This window comes from Gadus macrocephalus, chromosome 4 (assembly GCF_031168955.1).
Source record: "Gadus macrocephalus chromosome 4, ASM3116895v1".
NCBI lineage: Eukaryota > Metazoa > Chordata > Actinopteri > Gadiformes > Gadidae > Gadus > Gadus macrocephalus.
Genome location: NC_082385.1, coordinates 18,916,379 through 18,936,312, shown reverse-complemented (window position 1 = coordinate 18,936,312; position 19,934 = coordinate 18,916,379). Strand labels below are relative to the sequence as shown.

Below are 19,934 nucleotides of genomic sequence, written 5' to 3'. Positions count from 1 at the left end.
GTAATTATACTGGTCATACAATTGGCTGCTTACAATACACATAAGTCGTGCGTAAAGATGCCAGGATATTAAAGACTTTGACTCGTGTTTATTAACTTAAAAACTTTTATTAACTTAAACTTTTTATTTTTGAATAGACAAGCAAGGAGAGGGCACGGTTTGCTCCGTCGGCCCCGGCGTCTCCTCCGTCGGCCCCGGCGTCTCCTCCGTCGGCCCCGGCGTCTCCTCCGTCGGCCCCGGCGTCTCCAGCGTCACCGCTGACTCCGGTTTCTCCACCGGCTCCGCTGCACGCGGCGCCTCGAATTCATCTGCTGACCACCCGACCGGCCGTGTCCTCACCCGAGCTGTGCTGGAGTCACAGGCAGAAATCGTCAGAGCCATCGGTGGCATTAATGATCGCCTTGATCGGCTTATGAATGTACTCAGTGACATAAGTGCGTCAATAAATACACTAGTGTCAAAGTAAATTCTGTCCTTGCCTCTTTACATGCTTGAAATCACATTCTGCCGGGCCCGTATGGCTCCTCGGGGTGGGTTGCAGTTGACGGGTCCGGCATCCGGTTCCTCCAGTGGGGGGGTTGTGCTGCTCTGGCAGTGGTATGCCATGGCGGTGTGCCACATTGTGGAGGACGCCACAGGCCATCACAATGTGGCACACCTTCTCAGGTCTGTACAGTAGCATCCCCTCCGACCTGTCCAGGCATCGCCACCGTCCCTTCAGCAGGCCGATTGCCCTCTCCACAATTATTCTCGTCCGGGAATGGAGGTCATTATACCTCCTCTCTTGGTCGGTGTTGGGGTTTGTAAGAGGGGTCATCATCCACGTTCTTAGGGGGTAGCCACGGTCACCTGGGGTCAGATGAAGGCAGAATACAATACACAACGTAAAAACCACACAATGAATGAATGCAGAAGTGCACCGCGGGCGACATTTCTACATTTCTACGCCCGCTTTTACTGACGTGAATACTGAACACGTCAGAGAAAAATGATATTTGGATGTGCACAAGCCCCAGATGTGCATTACGCTGGTTTATACATACGGGACAATTACACGAATAAAGCATTTACTCACCCAGAAGCCACCCATCGCGCACAGTGCCAGCCTCCAGCCTGTTCCCAACCATGCTGTTGGTCAGAATGAATGAATCGTGCGTTGAACCAGGCCACCTTGCCACGATGTTAAGAAGCTGCATTTGCGCATCACATATGACTTGGACATTGATAGAATGAAAGTGTTTCCTGTTGACGTAAACAAATTCATCCTGTGATGGCGCTTTTATGGCAATATGTGTGCAGTCAACAGCTCCGATTACATTAGGGAAACCGGCTGTTGCTGCAAATTGAGCTTTAATGTGGGCCTGTTCAACAGCATTGTATGGGAATTTGATGTACCTGGATGACATTGGGATGATTCCGTCCCACACAGCTGGCATGGCTCGGCTCAGGGTGGACTGGCACACTCCTGACCGATCGGCCAGCTCCCGCTGGAAGGCCCCTGTTGCCAGGAACCCCAGCGTGGTCAGCACCTGTGTGGGCACGGACAACCCCTGGCTCCTGGCTGTGTGGCGCTCTAGGGCCGGCCGCAGCTCTGCGCACAGCTAATACTGGCCTGGGGAAACGAAATCGGCTCATGAGCCAATCATCGTCATTTGCGAGTAAGTCCTCGCGTTCCCTAAATATACGTTCCCTTCGGATTTGACCATTTGCGATGTCCTCTAACAACGCTAACGCAGCCATTTTTAAAACAATTTTCTTCATCCATTGCGCATGCTTTTATAGCCACCCATATAATTGCAAGGTGTGTTAATTGTTCATTAGTGTGTCTCTGATGTGCAAATCACTCTGATGAGTCATTGTTTTCACCTTTTTTCCCAGTTTCCCAGCGTCACCTCTAAGTGTCGCCAAAGGAACAATAGCTGTAGAAACGTGTGTACGACAGCTCTGGAGCTGGCGTGGGGACCGCACATTTTTACGGTCATTTCACGTTTGTACATCTGAACGTGAGCGTGGAAAAGGACGTACGCCACGTTTTTGTGCGTACGCAACCTTAGTACATGAGGCCCCAGGTCCGCCCCCAACTTTTGCCATGGTCTTCCCGGGCATTCTGATGACATGAGTGGCTCCTTGCGATTCTGTCGCTCTTGTATGCATGCTCTGCAGTTGAGCACCATTTCGTTTATCTGCTGACTGAGACCAGGCAACCACACAGACTGACGAGCACGGCTTTTGCACTTCTCCACACACTGATGTCCTTCATGCAGTTTTGCTAACACGTCGTTCCTCATGGCAGCAGGTATAACGAGCCTTGTGTCTTTCAGCAATAAGCCGTCTTTCACTGTGAGGGTAGCTTGCTCTAGCCAGTAGTTTTTCAGTACAGGTTCTATTGAAGATTAACCGAGATATAAAACACTTAGACTAATTCAAGAGAGAGAGTAAAATGAAAACGAGGGGTCCGGAGCAAGAATTGACAAAAGACTTTATCGTGCAGAAAAACAACAACGACAACAGCCTGAGTGGGTCTATAGAGTCACTGCTAGAACATCGATCCCAGCCTTACTTTATACACATACAGGAATTTCTTTGCTACAATGGAGGTTCCCTTTGTCCCAATGGGGTTTCCGCCCAGTCAATCTTCGTCTCAGCGTGTTATCAACCGTGCCCTGGTCTGAGGTCCGCATGGATTAACCTTGTTAGCCAAGATGACCCAAGGCTGAAAGGCGGAGGTCAACATGGCTTGACCCCTCAGTTCCCTGGACATTCCTGTGCTCCAACTGTTCTGAACCCAGACTCTGCAAGCATCATGTGCTTTCCACCATTTAAAATATAAAGCCTATTAATAATCATGGTTTACCATAGAATATACTCACTAATTTCTACCACAGTTCCTGTTTCACATGTGCTGGCCATCCTTCTGAGCACAGGGTCATGACACGTGAGCAGACACTGTCAACTTTCAGTTGCTCTTTGAGATTTTCCACATACATGGGGCTTACAGGTAGTCTTTCTATGACAGCGTCTACATAAATGTTTGTGCTCTCCATCAGCCCTTGTTCCTCTGTAGACATGCGTGATTTCACAGGTGAGCGTGACAGTGTGTTTGCTGTCCAAAGTGATTTTCCTGGAACATGCACAATGGAGTATGAATACCGCATGAGTCTCATCCTGAAGCGCTGGATTCTCGGCTGCAACAGATCCAGTGCTTGTGCTCCAAGTAGGCTGAGAAGGGGTTTATGGTCAGTCTCCATGCAGAACTGTTTCCCTATGAGGAAATCCCTGAACCGTTCACAGGCCCATGTGAGGCCAAGAGCCTCCTTTTCCACTTGTGCATACCGTTGCTCAGTATTTTGTTGAATTTAGGATTGTCTTTTTCTTCGTGCCATCTGTTTTGAAAAACTCTGTCCGCAGAGAATACCATGCACAGCTTTACCTGCAAGGCACACACGCTGGTAGTGACCCATTTTTCCACAGGAATGGCACTTGGCACCATTGGCAGGACACTCATGCTTGGGGTGTGAAGTGCCTCCACATTTATAGCACTGAAAGCGTTTTGTGGTCTTGCCCTGGCTGTTGAATGGCATTGCACTGTTGTTTTTGATTTTGTTGAATTTAGGATTGTCTATTTCTTCGTGCCATCTGTTTTGAAAAACTCTGTCCGCAGAGAAGGCATCCATCTGCTTTGCACCACTGGTATCACACCTCAATGTTTTTTGCTGCTTTTTGACCGCCTCTGATTGCCTCGCCATATCAATGGCTTTTTCCAGGTCTAGATTTTTTTCCATCTGCATACGTTCTGAGAGCCGTATATCCGCTAGCCCTACCACAATTCTATCCCTGAGTAGCTCGTCGTGTAACGTTCCATAATTGCAGTGTTTGGCTAGGGCATACAGGGCAGTGACGAATGCATCCACAGTCTCATTCTCTTCTTGCTTTCGCATGTTGAATCGTGCACGCTCATATACAATGTTCTTTTTCACCACAAAGAACGACTGAAAGCCTTCCCGTACTGTAGTGTAGCTGCGCAAGTCTTCGTCACTTAGCTTCAAGCCTCTTAACACGTCGTCGGCTTAATCTCCCATTCAATAGATCAAAGTATTCACCTGGTTGTCATCGGAGCTTGCAGTTAAGTTGCTTGCTTGGCGGAACCTCTCAAATCTGCGTATCCACTTTGGCCACTCGTGTGATTTGGAAAAATCAAAGGGCTCCGGTGGCTGGATGTTAAACGTAGCGCTGTGTGTGTTAGCCATTGTGCTAGCTCCTTCCCCACTACGCTCGTCTCCACTTTCACTCATCTGAGACGCTCACCGGTCTCCTTTTTGTATTTCCTTCAAAGCAGATCGTCTTATTCTTTTACTTGGTACCATATAACAGCACTTCTGACACCATGTCGTGTTTACTGAATAATAACACACGCGAGTTCACTGTTAACAGGCTACCACTTTATTGAACCACGCAGCCTCTCCCGAGTATCACGTGGTCAACCCTTCCCGTGCATCCGGCTAAACCTTCCCCCAACACATAGGTTCCTATCACGTCATTATTATTATGAACTAAAGTGCAATAATACCACAGTAACGACGGGGGGCGTGACTAAGCGACAGGGGAATTGTAATGACGCCACGTATCCACACCATGGCGCCATCGAGCAGCTGGATTGCATCGCCAGACCATCGGTGAACGCCAGCTCAATTTAAGGTGTGACTGCAGATACAATTGTGTGGGTGTATGTCTGTGTGCCAGTGTGTGTCCTGTGTGTCCTGTCGTCATTTAGGAATCCGAAGAGTGTGTGTGCTTTATGTGTTTTATGTTCGAGCAATTCTGGGGTGTCCAAGACGACAACCGATGGTTACTAATATCCGTCAAACTCACACATTCAATTCTGACCTCCCATGGGAGAAATGAAAGATTCGTAGGAGTGATAAGAACAATTTTACCCCAAAAGCTATGTTCCGGCCATGGTTGGTGGTTTTATATGCATCTGAAGTCTCCATATTTTTATGTGCTGTGGTCAGGAGTGACCCCTACATATCCTATATATATATATTGTGGCATCCCGCCACGTAAACCTCGGCCCGGTGGAGAATGCAGGCATAGGAAGAACCCACTACGGACCCCCGGTGAAGTATCCCACCCAGTCGGTATGCCGAACCCGGTCGGGACAGACGCCGCCGCCGCCGCGAGAGACGCCGCCGCCGCCGCGAGAGACGCCGCCGCCGCCGCGAGACCCGGTACTAGAGTCCCGGGGCAGGAGAGATGCGGCTGCCGTCGCGGCGAGAGATGCGGCGAGAGATGCGGCTGCCGTCGCGGCGAGAGATGCGGCTGCCGTCGCGGCGAGAGATGCGGCTGCCGTCGCGGCGAGAGATGCGGCTGCCGTCGCGGCGAGGGATGCGGCCGGCGCCGCTGCGAGAGGTGCGGCCGCCGCCGCCGCGAGGGACGCAGCCGACGCAGCCGCCACAGGAGACACCCGGCCCCGAGATACCAGCCTGGGCGGGTCCCTCGTCTACCTGGGGCTTGGTCAAAGGGTGGAGGAGTGTGGCATCCCGCCATGTAAACCTCGGCCTGGACGGGCCCGGGGTACCGTAAAGGACGGGGTATACCACCCCCACCCACCAGCCGGCGACGGAGAGCATCCCTGTCGCCGCCCCAATCAGGGTGATTGGGGGACACCTGGCCGAAAGCAGAGGAGCCATCTTAAGAGGAGGTCCAGCACAGCACGGGACGGGAGCAGGAATGAAGTGCTCGTGGCAGCGAGAGAGCCTAGAGGCCCACGGAGGCCCTAGAGACCGTGTCTCCTTCATCGTTTGATTGTTTCAGTTGATTGTTAAATAAATGCCTGCCATGGCTAAAAACCCAATGCCAAGCGAGTTTTGTCCGTGGAACCCGGCCCAACCGAGCACCGGGTTACCACAATATATATATATATATATATATATATTCATATAATAACATATAATGCATCTTTGCCACTCTCCCCACTGTGTGTGTGTGTGTGTGTGTGTGTGTGTGTGTGTGTGTGTGTGTGTGTCAGGGATGGAAATTAGCACCCGCCACACGCCATTTGTATCACTTCACCCGCCTCTGTGTCGGGTAATACTTTCCAGTCAGGTCAGATCAAATTTGCATAGCCTATTTAATACATTCGTTATACGGCGCTGCACAATTCCACAACCATTGCTGTCAACATCCGGCCCCCTTCTTCCTCTACGCCACTTTTGCTGAACTGCGACTGTCAACATCCGGGATAATATACCAGTAACAGGGCTCTCAAGTCTCACGCATTCGGCGTGTGACACACGCATTTCAACCCATGCCCACGCTCACACGCCACCACACTTCGTATTTCTCACACAGAGAAATTACCAGGATAGCGGCCACCAATTTGGGCCGCTATTTAACAGTGTTACAGGTAGGAATCAAATGGGTTTCCCGTACGTAGGGTAACCAGACGTCCTCTTTTGCCCGGACATGCCCTCTTTTTGAGACAAAAATGTGTGCCGGAATTTCAAAATCGTCCGGGATTTTATTAAAGCCTCATACATGTTCACATTGAATTTGCGGTGCGTTTCTCTGGGTCGTTCACAAACTAGTTAGGCTACGCCCTCCCCTACTCAGTTCTGTTCGCTTTGCATTGGTGAAAGTGAGTAGGGGGCGTGGTTAAGTAGAGCCTTCAGATTGGACGGTTTGACTTACTCAGTTATCGTCGTGTTTTGTATTTATTTTTTTACCATTATTGTTTTATTGTTTTAGGTACAAACATTAACAAATTTCTCCTACAGGGGATTGATAACGTTCCATCTATTGAACAGAAAGAAACACTTGGTCATACTTTACGCACTTTACCACAGCATTGGCCTACTGAATGCCACAGATATATTTTCAGCATTGGACTGAATGCCACATAAATATATTATTATGTTTTTGCACGTTTGCAACGTTTAAAAGTTCAGCGTATAAAGTTAAAGTATATGCCTCTACTTGTATTGCTTAAGCCTGTTAGGCTTTCGGTAGAAAAGGATCCAATCGCAGACAGAAGGCTTGGTTTCAAGAACTTTCTCTGAGTTTATTCCCAGCAAGGCACAGGTATCATACAGGCACGATCCAACAGAGACTGAATGGGCACACTGAGCTTAAGTAGCCACAAACCAATCAACACACATTAGCAACAGGTGTGTTCACAAACTCAGGGGACATCAGCAAACCAAAGAAAAGCAGCCAGTCATCGGCAGCCAGTCATTCTTGGTAGGGTCTCTCATGGCAGAGTGGTCTCAGGTGAGGGGCCAGATTAAGAATGGTTCATGGACTATGTTGACATGATTAAAAGTATAGGTGGTAAAAGGTATATGTTAGTTATCATAGACAGGTTTAGCAGATGGGTAGAAGCATTCCCATCAAAAGACCAAAGTGCAGCTACAGTAATTAAATTTCTAACTAGAGAAGTCATGCCAAGGTTTGGAATTCCGTCAGAAATAAGCTCAGACAATGGGGCTGCTTTTATTCAGAAAACACTAAAACAAGTAATTCAGCATTTGCATGTCAAACAAAGATTAGGCTGCGTCTACCATCCTCAATCACAAGGTATGGTGGAAAGAGTTAATGGGACGCTCAAAACAAAAATTAACAAAATTTGTGCAAGTACTAATTTGAATTGGATTGATGCACTACCACTGGCACTAATGAGTTATCGCATGCAAGCTAACAGAACGACGCATCTAACCCCGCATGAAATGCTTACGGGTGGACCCATGCCTTCACCTGTCATTCGAGGGCCTCATAAAGGACCTCCATTAGAACAATTGGAAACTGAATTAAGACGCTATATGGGACAACTAACTGGCATACACAGGCTTATTTTTCAACAGGAGAAAGACAGAGTTCCAGAGTTGGAGGAGGAACCACCAAGGGGGTTGGAGCCAGGTGACCAAGTGTACCTCAGGGTGTTCAGGAGAAAGTGGAACGAGCCCAGGAGAGAAGGACCATACAAAGTCACCAACGCAACACCAACAGCCATCCAAGTGGAAGGAAGTGCCATGTGGTATCATCTCAACCACTGCACAAAAGCCGCTCAACCCAAAGCCAGGGATGAGCGTGAGGAGGAGGGTGAGGAGCCAGATGCAGACACACCTGGGGCTGACCAGCTGCCCCAGGACCAGATCCAGTCGAGCCAAGAGCTACAGCCACATGATGATGCTGAAAACGGGGAGCCTGTTCCTGATCCTTTACGGGTTGTGCCAGATTCCCCTGGCACAAGGACAGACCCCGAGGAAGGATGAAACCATGGAGACAACACAGACCTGGAAGAGCCAGGAATCAGGGGCTGGTACTGAAGGAAGCTTAAAGGTGCGGACACAACAAAAGCGTATCCCGCGTACCATGTACGCGCGTAACGCAGCTAAAATGTTGCTTGACCATTTTGTGTCAAAAATGGTCCTACATACGCAGCTACGCGCCTGTGGCTGCGCTGGATTTAGGAGTCCGAGGAAGGAAACCCAAACGCCGCCGTGTCTGGGTGCATGATAGAGCTTGAATCGGGTTAGATTAAATAATCTCGGATATAAATAACAATAATCGGGTTAAATAACTTCACATGGTGTGCCTGGTGTGTTTCCATTCGTAGTGTTGATCGGCAGAGAAATAGTCCGCCAAGACGTTGAGGTTGCTTAGCAACCAGAGACTCTGTCCATGCAAGTGAACGGAGCGTTCACTCTTCGTCGCCAACTCTGCGTATATATACGCGCCTCATACGCCCCTAACGCGAGTAAAATGTTGCTTGGTACGCGTGTACGCACCTCATACGCGCGTAAACCAATGCTTCCCTATGGAAAAATTGCCGATTTTATACGCGTGGTACGCGGGTAACGCGTTTGGTGTGGCCGTACCTTTAGAGGAGGAAACGGAGGCAACGCCTCCTCGTGATTTTCGTAAAAAAATGTAATTAAATTATTATTAAAAAATATTTATTTTTCAGAATTATTTATGTGCAATGTGTGTTTATTACTGAATAATTACATGAAAATGTTGAAAATGTTAAAAAAGAAACAACAACTGCAAAGTGCCTTTGCAAGCGTGGAGGCTGGCCGACGTTACTTTCAGCATGTTGTGTCCAGGGTTGACCACTGAAGGGAGCGGAGGCAAAGAGGCCAAAACTCACTTTTGCCGCCTTTGAGAATAAAAAATAACCAATCACAATTCAGTTTCACTGTTGCGAGGTAAATCATCTATACCATGTTAAACATAGGAAGGGAGGCCAACCTCATCTACTCCTTGCAACCAATCACAAATCAGCATTTTTTTCAATAATGTTCTGAGCAAATTCGTTCTTTCTAGTCAGTTGCCGCGGCTAACAAAGATAACGACTAACAACGATATCAACATGCAGGAGAATATAATTCAATGGCCACATTAATTCCAACTTAAAGTTGAAACTGTTTGGAAGTGTGCGGATTATTGAAGCCCTCAGCCAGGCAGCTAACATCGCTACCCAGCGCCACAATGGACTTGTGAGAAGAAATCGGGAGATACTACGTAAAATGATTATTGCAGTGGTATATCTTGGGAAGCAAGAGCAGGCCTTCCGTGGGCACAATGAGTCAGCTGAATAGCCTTAAGGGCAATTACGTTGAATTGGTGGAGTATTACTGTGAGGTAGATCCTGCTAGCTCAACATCTAGAATCAGCCACAGTTTTCAAAGGGACATCAAAAGCCATACAGAACGACTTCATTCATAGCATAGCAATGGTGATAAGGCAGACATCGATCGTGAAATTAGTGCAGCTCCATTCATCGCCATGCAAGCTGACGATACTGTGTCCTGCCAGTGTCAGCTCTCTGTCATACTTAGATATGTTGATGAGAAAGGGAATGTGTGCGAACGATTCTTAGGATTTGAGGACGTCAGTGCAGAAAGAGATGCCACAGCTTTAACTGAAGTTGTAACGGAAACATTAAGAAAGTACCATCCGGAGGAGATATGCATATCGTTAACTCTGTCTTGGTTGTTCAGGGATGGCTGTCCCATTAAATGTTAGTTTAATGTTTTGGTTTTCTAACGAAATAAACGAGTCACGCATTCGTGTGCCCAACGTGAGGAATTGTCTCTTTCCATTGAATGCAATTTCCACAATATTATATTTATATGATTGGAAGATACGTGTCGTTGACCCTGTACGCTGCCATGCCATGCATTACATTTAAAGGCCCACTATGCAAGATCGGTCATTTCTTCGCTGTTTTCTTGGTTTTGCACGCACTTTTCTCTACACAGCGCCCCCTACAGCTTCGTAGTAGATATTTTACAACACTGTCATAACAACTCGTTGACGACCCTTCCCCATGCACTTCTACGCTAGCCATGTGCAATTGTTTTCAAAGAAGCCGGCGAATGCGTGGAGCCATGTCCGAAGTAGATGAAGTGAGGACAAGGTTATGCATTTTTAAAACTGTGTATTTGTATTGCAATAAACATAAATCCATCCTTTTTTATAGTTGACGGGGAGAATTTATATCCTAGATTACAATTGTTTTATTTTAGGTTGAACAGAACAATCAGTGTAAGAGTGTTGGCCAACATAATAATCTAAATAAACCAGAACCTGGATTCGGGGATTCAGCCTGTATCTGAGGGACGAGACAGACGAACGGCAAAACACCCATGGAAACAAAGGAAAGGAAATACACAGCGCTCACAACAAAACGGTCGAGAAAATACATTTTTACAGGGCTCACAACAAAATGGTTGAGCAAACACATTTGTACAGAGACTATCAACATCAAGAATACCACGAAGACAAAGTTCACCAAAGGGTACTTTCAATTTCAAAAGCAACACGGCCAAGTCGGCGTCTGATTTGCAGTCTTCTTTTCCTTTCAGTTCACGCTATTCCTGAAAAGCTTGCTCAACGTTTACTATTACTCGTGTCTGGCCTCTCTGTCGGTCAGTCTCCCTTTTCTCTTATTCTGTTCCTCCGACATTGGGTTTCTCTGTCTCTTTTTAGTCGGCTGATCTATGATGAATGTAACAATCCCTTAGTTACTTGTATTTATATCGAGCCGGTTCCGTGTTTGGGGTTCTGTGCCGAACAAAAATGTATAATAGAACCATCGCAATGACTCTTAGCCTGTTATATTAAGGTAAATCAAGCGAAAAAAGTTGCATAGTTCCCCTTTCACTCGTGTCTGGTCTCTTTTCTGGTCCAACTTCTTTTTATTCTTCTTTTGTTCCACCGACAGTCGCCTCTTGGGTCCCTTATCAGTCGATTGATCCATGATGAATGCAACAATTGCCTCGCAACTGGCTGTTTATATCTAGCCGGTGCCATGTTTGGGGGTGTGTCTGTGCCGTAAAGCATTTTCGAAACTACAATCTGACTACATTTTCGAGGCGCGATTGGATACTTCCGCTGCGTCACATCCGGATTGTGTCGGTCCGAAAAGAGCAAATTGCATATGCGCTTTTTCCTTGGAGATGCGACATGGGGCAATGACACACCCACCAAACGACCCTGAAATGGTTGCAGAACCATCAGAATAACTCTCAACCTGCATAATTAATGTAATTTTGGCTAGAAAAGTTGCATAGTGGGCTTTTAAACAGCATGCACGCACCATGAATGAACTTAACTTTATGAAGTTGAACTTTGTCTCCACGTTTGATAACAATTTTAGACGCATTGCATTCTGTTGATACACTATTAAGTGTCTAGTTTATTTGAGTTATTATCCTCTCTAACAGCGCCTCCAAACGACGCGTCCCGCGTCACGGGAGTATTTTTTTTTTAAAGTTGTGTAGGCCTACGCTTTAGAAAAGACATGCATGTGCGGGTGCACTGCGCGCGTTCATGAATGCGCGTTCATGTTTGCCTCCCTGATGAGCTCGGCCAGTAACCGCTACTGAGGAGCAGAGGAAAGACGATCTGGGGTCGTGATGTGATCAGATACAGGAAGCTAAGATGTGGTCTGATGATGTCATCGGATACATCAGAGTCAGTATCTGGAAGCAGGAAGTGGATCCGGTGCCTTTACCCTGTGTTTGTGTGTTTGTGTGTGTGTGCGTGTGTCTGCCTGCGTGCGTGTGTGCTTGTGTGTGTGTGTGTGTGTGTGTGTGTGTGTGTGTGTGTGTGTGTGTGTGTGTGTGTGTGTGTGTGTGTGTGTGTGTGTGTGCATGCATGCATGCGTGTGTCTGTTTCCTTCCTAAACAGGTCTATTCCCGTCGGTGTCTAAAGCGTCTTTATTTCACCGCAGCATCAGCGAAGAGCCATACAGTTAAAAAACTGACAAGAATCAACCTAGATGACCCAGCTACATGCTAGCCCTTGATAGGCTACGGAGGGTTCATCGTTTTAAAACAGACAAAACTAGTTACATTTTTATTATCTACAGCATGAAATTTGAACACATAGTAATATTTAATCTGTATGTTTTACTTCATAAAATGACGTGGTAGTTCATGGAATAATCTTTAGTGCCCCTCTTGAAAAAGCATACATTTAATTACGAATAACAATGTATTCATTACCTGTATTGTTTACATTATTATCGATAAACTTCAAGCTGAATATCTTCTGCATCAAACATTTCATTGAAGCGTAACGCACATCACTGCCTCCGACAGAACACTAGCAGAACTCATCCTAATGAGTGACCTTTGCCCTATTCTTCTTCAACCTTCCCCCTATCCCCTATAGGTCAGATCACTGAATCACAGAGTCAATCCATTAGACTCAGGTGATTAACATAAATCTGGACTCTTGTTCAATCTAAAGCAAGGTATGTGTGCCCGGATCCAGCCCCCAAAACAGTCGTCAAATCCTAGTGCCAAATATGAGGGGCGACTGGGCAAGAGCAACAGACCAGTAGCAGGATTTAGAACTGAGTCAGCAGAACCTCAACACACAACCCCAAATCGTTCACATCGCAGCAGAACCACCACCAGCAGCAGCAGCAGCAGTAGCAGAATCACTATGAGGCCGTGGTTGATGTTTCCTTCCTTGAACCCTCTCCCTAAAATTGCCGTGCTTATTTCTCTCTCCTTTTCCTGCCAATAAAAAATGCTAATATGCTCTCTCAAGAAGAAATGACACTATGGATGGATGGAATGAAGTGCTTCCAGTCTGTCCCTGGGGCCATCCAGTGTATGATTAAGCCTGTTAAAGTGCGTATTGGAAGTTATTTTTTTTTTAAATATTTATACATAACATTCTCTGAAAATTGCCCTTTGAAATTGAAATGCAGGATTTTATCAGTTAAAAATATTATATCGGCAAAAATTCCAGTTTTAAAGTGACTATTTTGAGCAAGGCATCAAAAACCATTGTTTTTTTATGTCATACGTCAAACGCGTCATATTACGTAGGAATTGGTAGACGCGGTCGCTGTTGCTGCCTCAGCTCTATGCATAGTTGTGAGTAGTTACCGCGGTGAGCGGTCTTGTATTCACCCCCCCTGTGGTTTTTGGGTTTTTCTAATCGGTGAGATGAGGTTTTGTATCTGTGGGGGTTGTTCCAACTCCGACCTCCTGTCCGACCATCTCAGATTTCACAGTTTCCCCGATCGGAGAAAGGATGGAGCAGCCTTTCGAGCCTGGGTGCATTTTGTACAGGTGAAGAGAAAGGACTTTCTTTTCGCCTCTGTCACCAAATACTCGTTCATTTGCGCGGCTCACTTTAGACCAGAGGACTATGTTTCCGGGGACATGATGGAGTTCAAGATGGGTTTTCGGAGCGAGAAACGAGTGAGGCTGAAAGCCGGTGTGGTTCCCTCAATTCATGCCGCTCCAGCCGCAGCTTCGGGCTCAGCCACCGGCGGCAGTGAAGATCACGGACCGGTCAGAGATTCAACGATTCGGAAACGTGAACTGTGCACTGTAAGTTTTGTTTTCTGACGTTTACTAACTTCCTACATTAGTCAACATAATGACTTATGGTCAGTATCTTTTATTGTAAAGCAGCTTTGCTGTCTTGTAAAATCCATCAGTTTATACTGTAAACATGCTAAAATGTTAGCTAGCAACAGCATCCTATTTTATGAAACTTTTATGAAATCATCGTCATTAAGTTACCTGTTCAGCCGTAAACCGTCGACTAGAACATAAAGCAATTTAACTATTCAAAATGTTATAAAACAACTTTAAAATAATACAAATTAATTAAATATATATGGGATAGGGGGTGAGTCAGCGATTTTTTGGCTAGGTGATTGACACTGACAGGCTGACGCCATGATGATGCTCCTTTGAGACGACTATGGAACTCCTAAAAAAGCTAATTTCTTGTGGTTAAAACGTTATTCAGAGACAGTTTCCGAGGCTGTTCACTTTGTTGGAGCGGTATTTGTGCTTTCCCGAACATCAGGCACTAGGCTACCACATGAGCGGTTTTTCAACGTCAGTGCGCACCGTGCGCACTAGACTGCCTGTCGATATGTTGCCGTTTCTAAATAAACTAGTAGACTATCAGGCTATCGGCTATCAGGGATTTTAAACAGTTTGAAATGAAATAGTATATGTAATGTTTTTCTTATTAGTTGCTGGGAAATACGGCACGTTTTGAAGCCACAGATGCGCCTACAGCCAGTGAAGACTCGGAGCAAGAGGCCGTCGCTTCCCTGGCTTCTCAGCCAAAATCTGTGCTTCACTTTGGCTCACAGTGTCACATAAGACCTCCTTATCGTTCATCAGGTAGTGTGACTTAACTCTTATATCTAGCTTTAGCTCTACATGTTCTTAGCCAACATATTCACTCTTTACATACTGTCACAATAATTAATTATCTATTTTATAGCTGGGATAGCTCAACAGTATATCCACTTTAATTTACATGAATAAGAACACCTCAGACCAAATGACTACAAAAACTAAACAATACTTTGTAAAAGTAGATTTTATTCCAGGTTTGTCGTATCTGATTGCATTATATTGTATAGGTGTAGTGGCCATTGAATATATGATGTTTTACATTTACAGTATATTAAGTAAATCTCTTTCAACCTAGCTATCCAGGTACAGACACAGACGGTCAGTGTGGGGACACAGACCGAACTCTGTGTATCATTAATTCCACTGCCCAGTCCAGTACAAACAGAGGATGAATCATCCTCTGTTTCAAGAGATCAACCAGATGACAGGTCATGGAGTGAAGTGGAAGAGATGAGTGTGTCATCTTCTGAGGAGGAGTCAGAGCCACAGCAGGGTTGTCAGTGGGACTTCGGGTAAGACAACTTCCTTAACTTTTAGATTTTGTTTTTTCAAAATTCTGTCCGTCAGAAATAATAAGTGTTTTGTTTTTCCAGAGTTGCAGACAAGTTCATTGTCTGTCTCACCCAGCTGATGGCTCTCTTCACCATTTGTCCTGCCTGTTGTGGGGAAACCCATGGTAACGTGGAGCAGCAGCAGGGAACATTTGTTCAGATCAACAAGTAAGAGGATATTGTACTCACATAAAAGTAAAGATGTGTGCTAACCTGTATTTATATTGTATATATTGTGTGTTTTTTGTGTTGTCATATTTTACTTTATCAATTCACTTTTTTGACTGTTTAAGAGTTCTAATGGTCATTTTCATACACATCTCTTAGGTCTGTGCAGCTTGTGGGTTCGAGCGTGTCTGGCAGAACCAGCCAGTGCTGCATAGAAACATGCCAGCCTGCAACCTGATGCTTAGTGGGGCCATCCACTTTTCTGGTTGTATGGCTACACAAACACTTAGGATGTTAAAACTGTTTGGCCTTCAATGTTTTACTGCAAACACATTCTTCCGCCATCAACGCCTTTACACAATTCCCACCATTGTGCAGGCGTGGAAGAATGAGCAAGCTGGCATAGTCAGCCAGCTGAAGGAGATGGGGGGGGGTCTAATCCTCTCAGGTGACTGCAGGTATAACACCTCGCTTGTATACTTTTATATGTTACCGTTACGTGCCGTAGTGTGTTGGTTTTGGGCTTGTTTCGTTTTGTGTTTTGTGTTCAGGCTTGCCCCGTACCGGTGACCGCCAGCAGCATAGGACCAGCTTCTATTGGTCGCCAGTGAGGGTGCCGTGTGTTGTTTGCTGATCCTTGCCAAATCTTTGCATGTGTCCCGTCTTCGCGTGTGGAGATCGCCTTCAGTTTATTTTTGTGGTTCTGAGTAGCTAAGTAACAGTATCCATTGCAGTGTTTTTTGGCTTAAATGTTTTAATCAATTAAGCTATTCATCATGACATTCATAGGTCAGACTCTCCTGGTCATTGTGCCAAGTATGGGACCTACACCGTGATTGAGGACCGCATCAACAGGGTTTTGGATCTTCAACTTGTCCAAGTAAATTACCATTAGTGGACACACAAATCAGTTGTTCTCTTTTTGATGTGGCACACTTTCTTATATGACTGATTAATGTTTTTTACAGAGCTCAGAGGTACCAAGCAGCAACTGGTGTGAGCTGGAGGGTTTGAAGCGAACCATAGCATTTCTCAAGGAGCAACACTTGCAAGTTTCAGCCCTTATTACCGACAGAAATCGCCAGGTAAAGACAAACAAGAAAGACATATGTATCAGTGTATTCATTATATGTTCCCCTACATTAATTTTACAGTGGGCTGTTGATTTTGATTTTTGGAGCAAATGCTCAAAAAAGCCTTACTAATTTATTTATTTTTGTACGATATTTTCTTTGCTTTATTAGACAGATTTGTACCCACTGTGCCACTGGCGCCCCAGCCTTACTAATTTTAAGAAATGTTGTCTCATTCTTTAGGTTGCCAAGTGGGTGCGGGAGGAGTTGTGCCCTGAAGGAACAAGTCACTTCTTTGACATCTGGCATGTTGGTAAAAGTAAGTAACTTGATGTTTATAGGTTTGTTTAGATGAACACTTGGTTAAAATAAAAACATAAAATTGTGTTTATGTTCTGAAACAGGCATAGGAAAAGCGCTAGATGCTGCTGCAAAGGAGAGGGGTTGTGAGGACCTTAAGCTGTGGAGGCCATCGATTGTCAACCACCTATACTGGACTGCAGCTTCCACACCTAATGGGGATCCAAATGTAATGGAGGCCAAGTGGCAAAGCATGGTGAACCATGTTCAGGACATCCATGAACATGACAGTCCTGGATTTCCCTCCTGTGCACATCTCCCTTTGGAGGGAGAAGCAAGGAACAAGCAGTGGCTGGAACCAGGTACAACATACTACTACATGTGTGGCTGAATATGATTAGAGGTCAAAGTTCTTGTTGGTGCGTTGTTAATTTGTGTTCCACAGCACTCCATCAATATACAGCCCCGCGAAGAAAAAAAAATTAAGCCACCAGTCTGGATTTTTCTTAAATCGTTATCCCTGAATTACTTATTGAAAATGCTCTAAATGACAATATTTTTATTGTTAATTTGGTATAAATGTGGTCATTAGTTTATATTATAGAATCAAAATGTTCATACTACTCAAACATATGCCATTAAAGAGTAAAACAAGAGACACTGAACATTTGAAGTGGTCTCTTAATTTTTTCTGGAGCTGTATAACCCAGAGTGTGCTCACACATAAACAAAGTACTGTTCAAACTTGTGTGATACTGGAAGTAATTATATAATCATGCCTAATCAGTGTATGTAACTAATATGGACATCTATTAACATTGGAACACATGTTATGTTGTTGTTTATGCAGGATCAACTGTAGCTATTAAGTTGGAGAGTGTCACTACAAGAACAGCATTGTTGAAGGATGTTCGGCAGTTGTCCCCACAGCATCAGACCTTTTCCCTGGAGGCCTTTCACTCGCTTATCCTCCACTTTGCACCTAAGCACACTGGCTTCTCCTTCCTTGGGATGTACAGCAGGTAAATAGTGTGATATTGAAATGAGTATGGTACAGTGAGGCTGCAACTGCATTCATTTTAAATTGGTACTTGGATATAAGAGCAGCTTGTGAATTGCTTTTTCTACAGGCTTCTCTTGGCAGCCCTGCATTACAACCACAATGGAAGTCGAGAGGTTGCACGAACACATGACGGCGAGGTTCAATATGGAGTTCGTTACCCAAGGTTCCGCAAAGGAGGCTGGGTCGTCCGCCCTGTCAAGGAGAAGCCATCGTACGGTAAGCTGTTTTAGTTTTTTATTACTTTATTACTTACTTTTATTAAGTCCCTGAATTGGATCTAAACATTTGTTTTCTTTCTTCAGCTTATGCATCTGCCCTTATGGAGTCTCTGATTGAGGCCTACTCCAGGTCACCAAGGAGTCTACAAGAGAGCTCAGCTGACTTGTCCTCCTCTGCACCTGCCCCCCTTTCCACATCCTTCCAGATGATCAGCAAGGATGAGGCTGTTGGCTTGTATCTTGCACGACACACACGTTTTAACACAGGAAATTAGTGTTAAAACACTGTTAGGTATTTTGTACACTATATTGTAAAGCCACATTTAATCTCAGAGATAGATGTGGGACCATGGAGTTATGTGGTATCTGCATTTGCAACCAAGAGAAAGACGCATCTATTGGCACATGGATCCATTCAGGGAAAGATCCCTCTTTACTTGAACTTCTGGATTCTTAAATTATTTCCCCCATTCTGATTATCTGCATTTTATTATTAATGAAGTTAATAACAAAACTATTCTTTCCCTAGGTTTTTTCTGGAGGTTTGCCTGCGGTTACCACCTGGTCCTGCTTGACACCCACGCTTTGGTTGAAATAAGTTTATGTTCTAGTCTACAGTTTATGTATGCTACACAGGAATATTTTATGAAGTTCTAATCCTGTATCTTAGTTTTGTTGCTGTGGTTAATTTTACGTTTAAATTTGTATTGCAGTATGTTCCTTTTGTTTTTAAACTGCAAGAACTAAATATTAAAAGAAAAGAATCATTAAAAGTTTCTATAAAATAAGACATTATTTTTATTGACTGTCATTTAAATGAGGCCACCCAAAACCTTTATAAACCCCATGTTCCTCTGGAAACTGCCGTCTGATGGCAGACACAATGCATGCAGGTGAGGGCTTCCTGATGTGCCTGCCAAGAATTCCATAGGCCCAGCGGACAAACTGCCTGTATGCGGTGTAACGATACTGCCTTTAGGATAGGGAAACAATATCGACAGTTAAACTTAGTCATCAAAAAGGGTGATATTGTTAATGGTATTAATAAGGTAAATTACAATAGAAAAAAAATCAATTGAGTTCTGATATTGCTACCAATTAATGTATTTAAATGTTTAATGTTTTCAGTTATATAAAATTGGTAAAGTCCATTCAACATATAAAGCAAGTCACAAATTCTGGGTTTCAGCAGGTTTCAAAACCCCAGAATCTGTGACTTGAGCTCTATTTACTTGGTAAACTAGGATCTTTTTATAGTTATTTTATTAAGGAATGTGGACAACTGAACATACTCGTGTGTGCTGGCCTGCAGAGGGCCATGCTCCTGTTTGAAGGCCAAGTATGCTACCTGGAGCACAAAGGGGTTCAGACAGCATCCCTCAAAGCCTGGATGCAGAGTCAGGCATGTTACGTCTGGTCTGGGGTTTAGCGTCTCCACGAGAGCCCAGAAGGGATCCACCTCCCTGCAACACATGCTCTCCTCAGCTGAGCTCATTGGCTGGCATTTCCCACACAAGCACCTATCAAAAGGAAATGTGAGGTTAACTTCGCTCGTTTCTTTCAGTTTGAAAGCGCACTCTCTCGCTCGCCCACCCGTCCGTCCGCCGGAGCAGGATTACTATTGCAACAACACATCAGTAGGGTAAAACTAACCTGTCTCACGACGGTCTAAGCCCAGCTCACGTTCCCTATTAGTGGGTGAGTTATACATCCTGTAGATTCATATATAATCAAGTACTAGTAAAGTTATGCCTGTTAAATATTGATCCGTGGCCATCATTTGCTGTCATTAGCTAATATTAACTCAAGCTAATGCCAGTCACTCACCAAGACACCTGCCCAATTCTCCACTGATTCTCTTGACACCACAA

The 19,934-nt window shown here is 45.0% G+C and overlaps 1 protein-coding gene across 1 annotated transcript; it reads left to right on the top strand.

Annotated features, from left to right (window-relative positions):
- Positions 1–16,189: 16,189 nt before the first annotated feature.
- Positions 16,190–18,446, top strand: LOC132456295 (uncharacterized). Its single transcript, XM_060050639.1, has 7 exons — positions 16,190–16,289; positions 16,378–16,494; positions 16,726–16,801; positions 16,887–17,144; positions 17,633–17,804; positions 17,913–18,061; positions 18,148–18,446. Exons 4-7 carry the CDS (start codon positions 17,015–17,017, stop codon positions 18,336–18,338), a joined length of 642 nt encoding a protein of 213 aa, XP_059906622.1. The 5' UTR covers positions 16,190–16,289; positions 16,378–16,494; positions 16,726–16,801; positions 16,887–17,014; the 3' UTR covers positions 18,339–18,446.
- Positions 18,447–19,934: the final 1,488 nt, after the last annotated feature.

Coding starts and splice junctions, on each gene's coding strand:
- LOC132456295 (XM_060050639.1), top strand. CDS start 17,015: ATGGAGGCCAAGTGGCAAAGCATGGTGAACCATGTTCAGGACATCCAT. Junction 17,805..17,912: donor TTCCTTGGGATGTACAGCAG/GTAAATAGTGTG, acceptor CTTTTTCTACAG/GCTTCTCTTGGCAGCCCTGC. Junction 18,062..18,147: donor CAAGGAGAAGCCATCGTACG/GTAAGCTGTTTT, acceptor TTCTTTCTTCAG/CTTATGCATCTGCCCTTATG.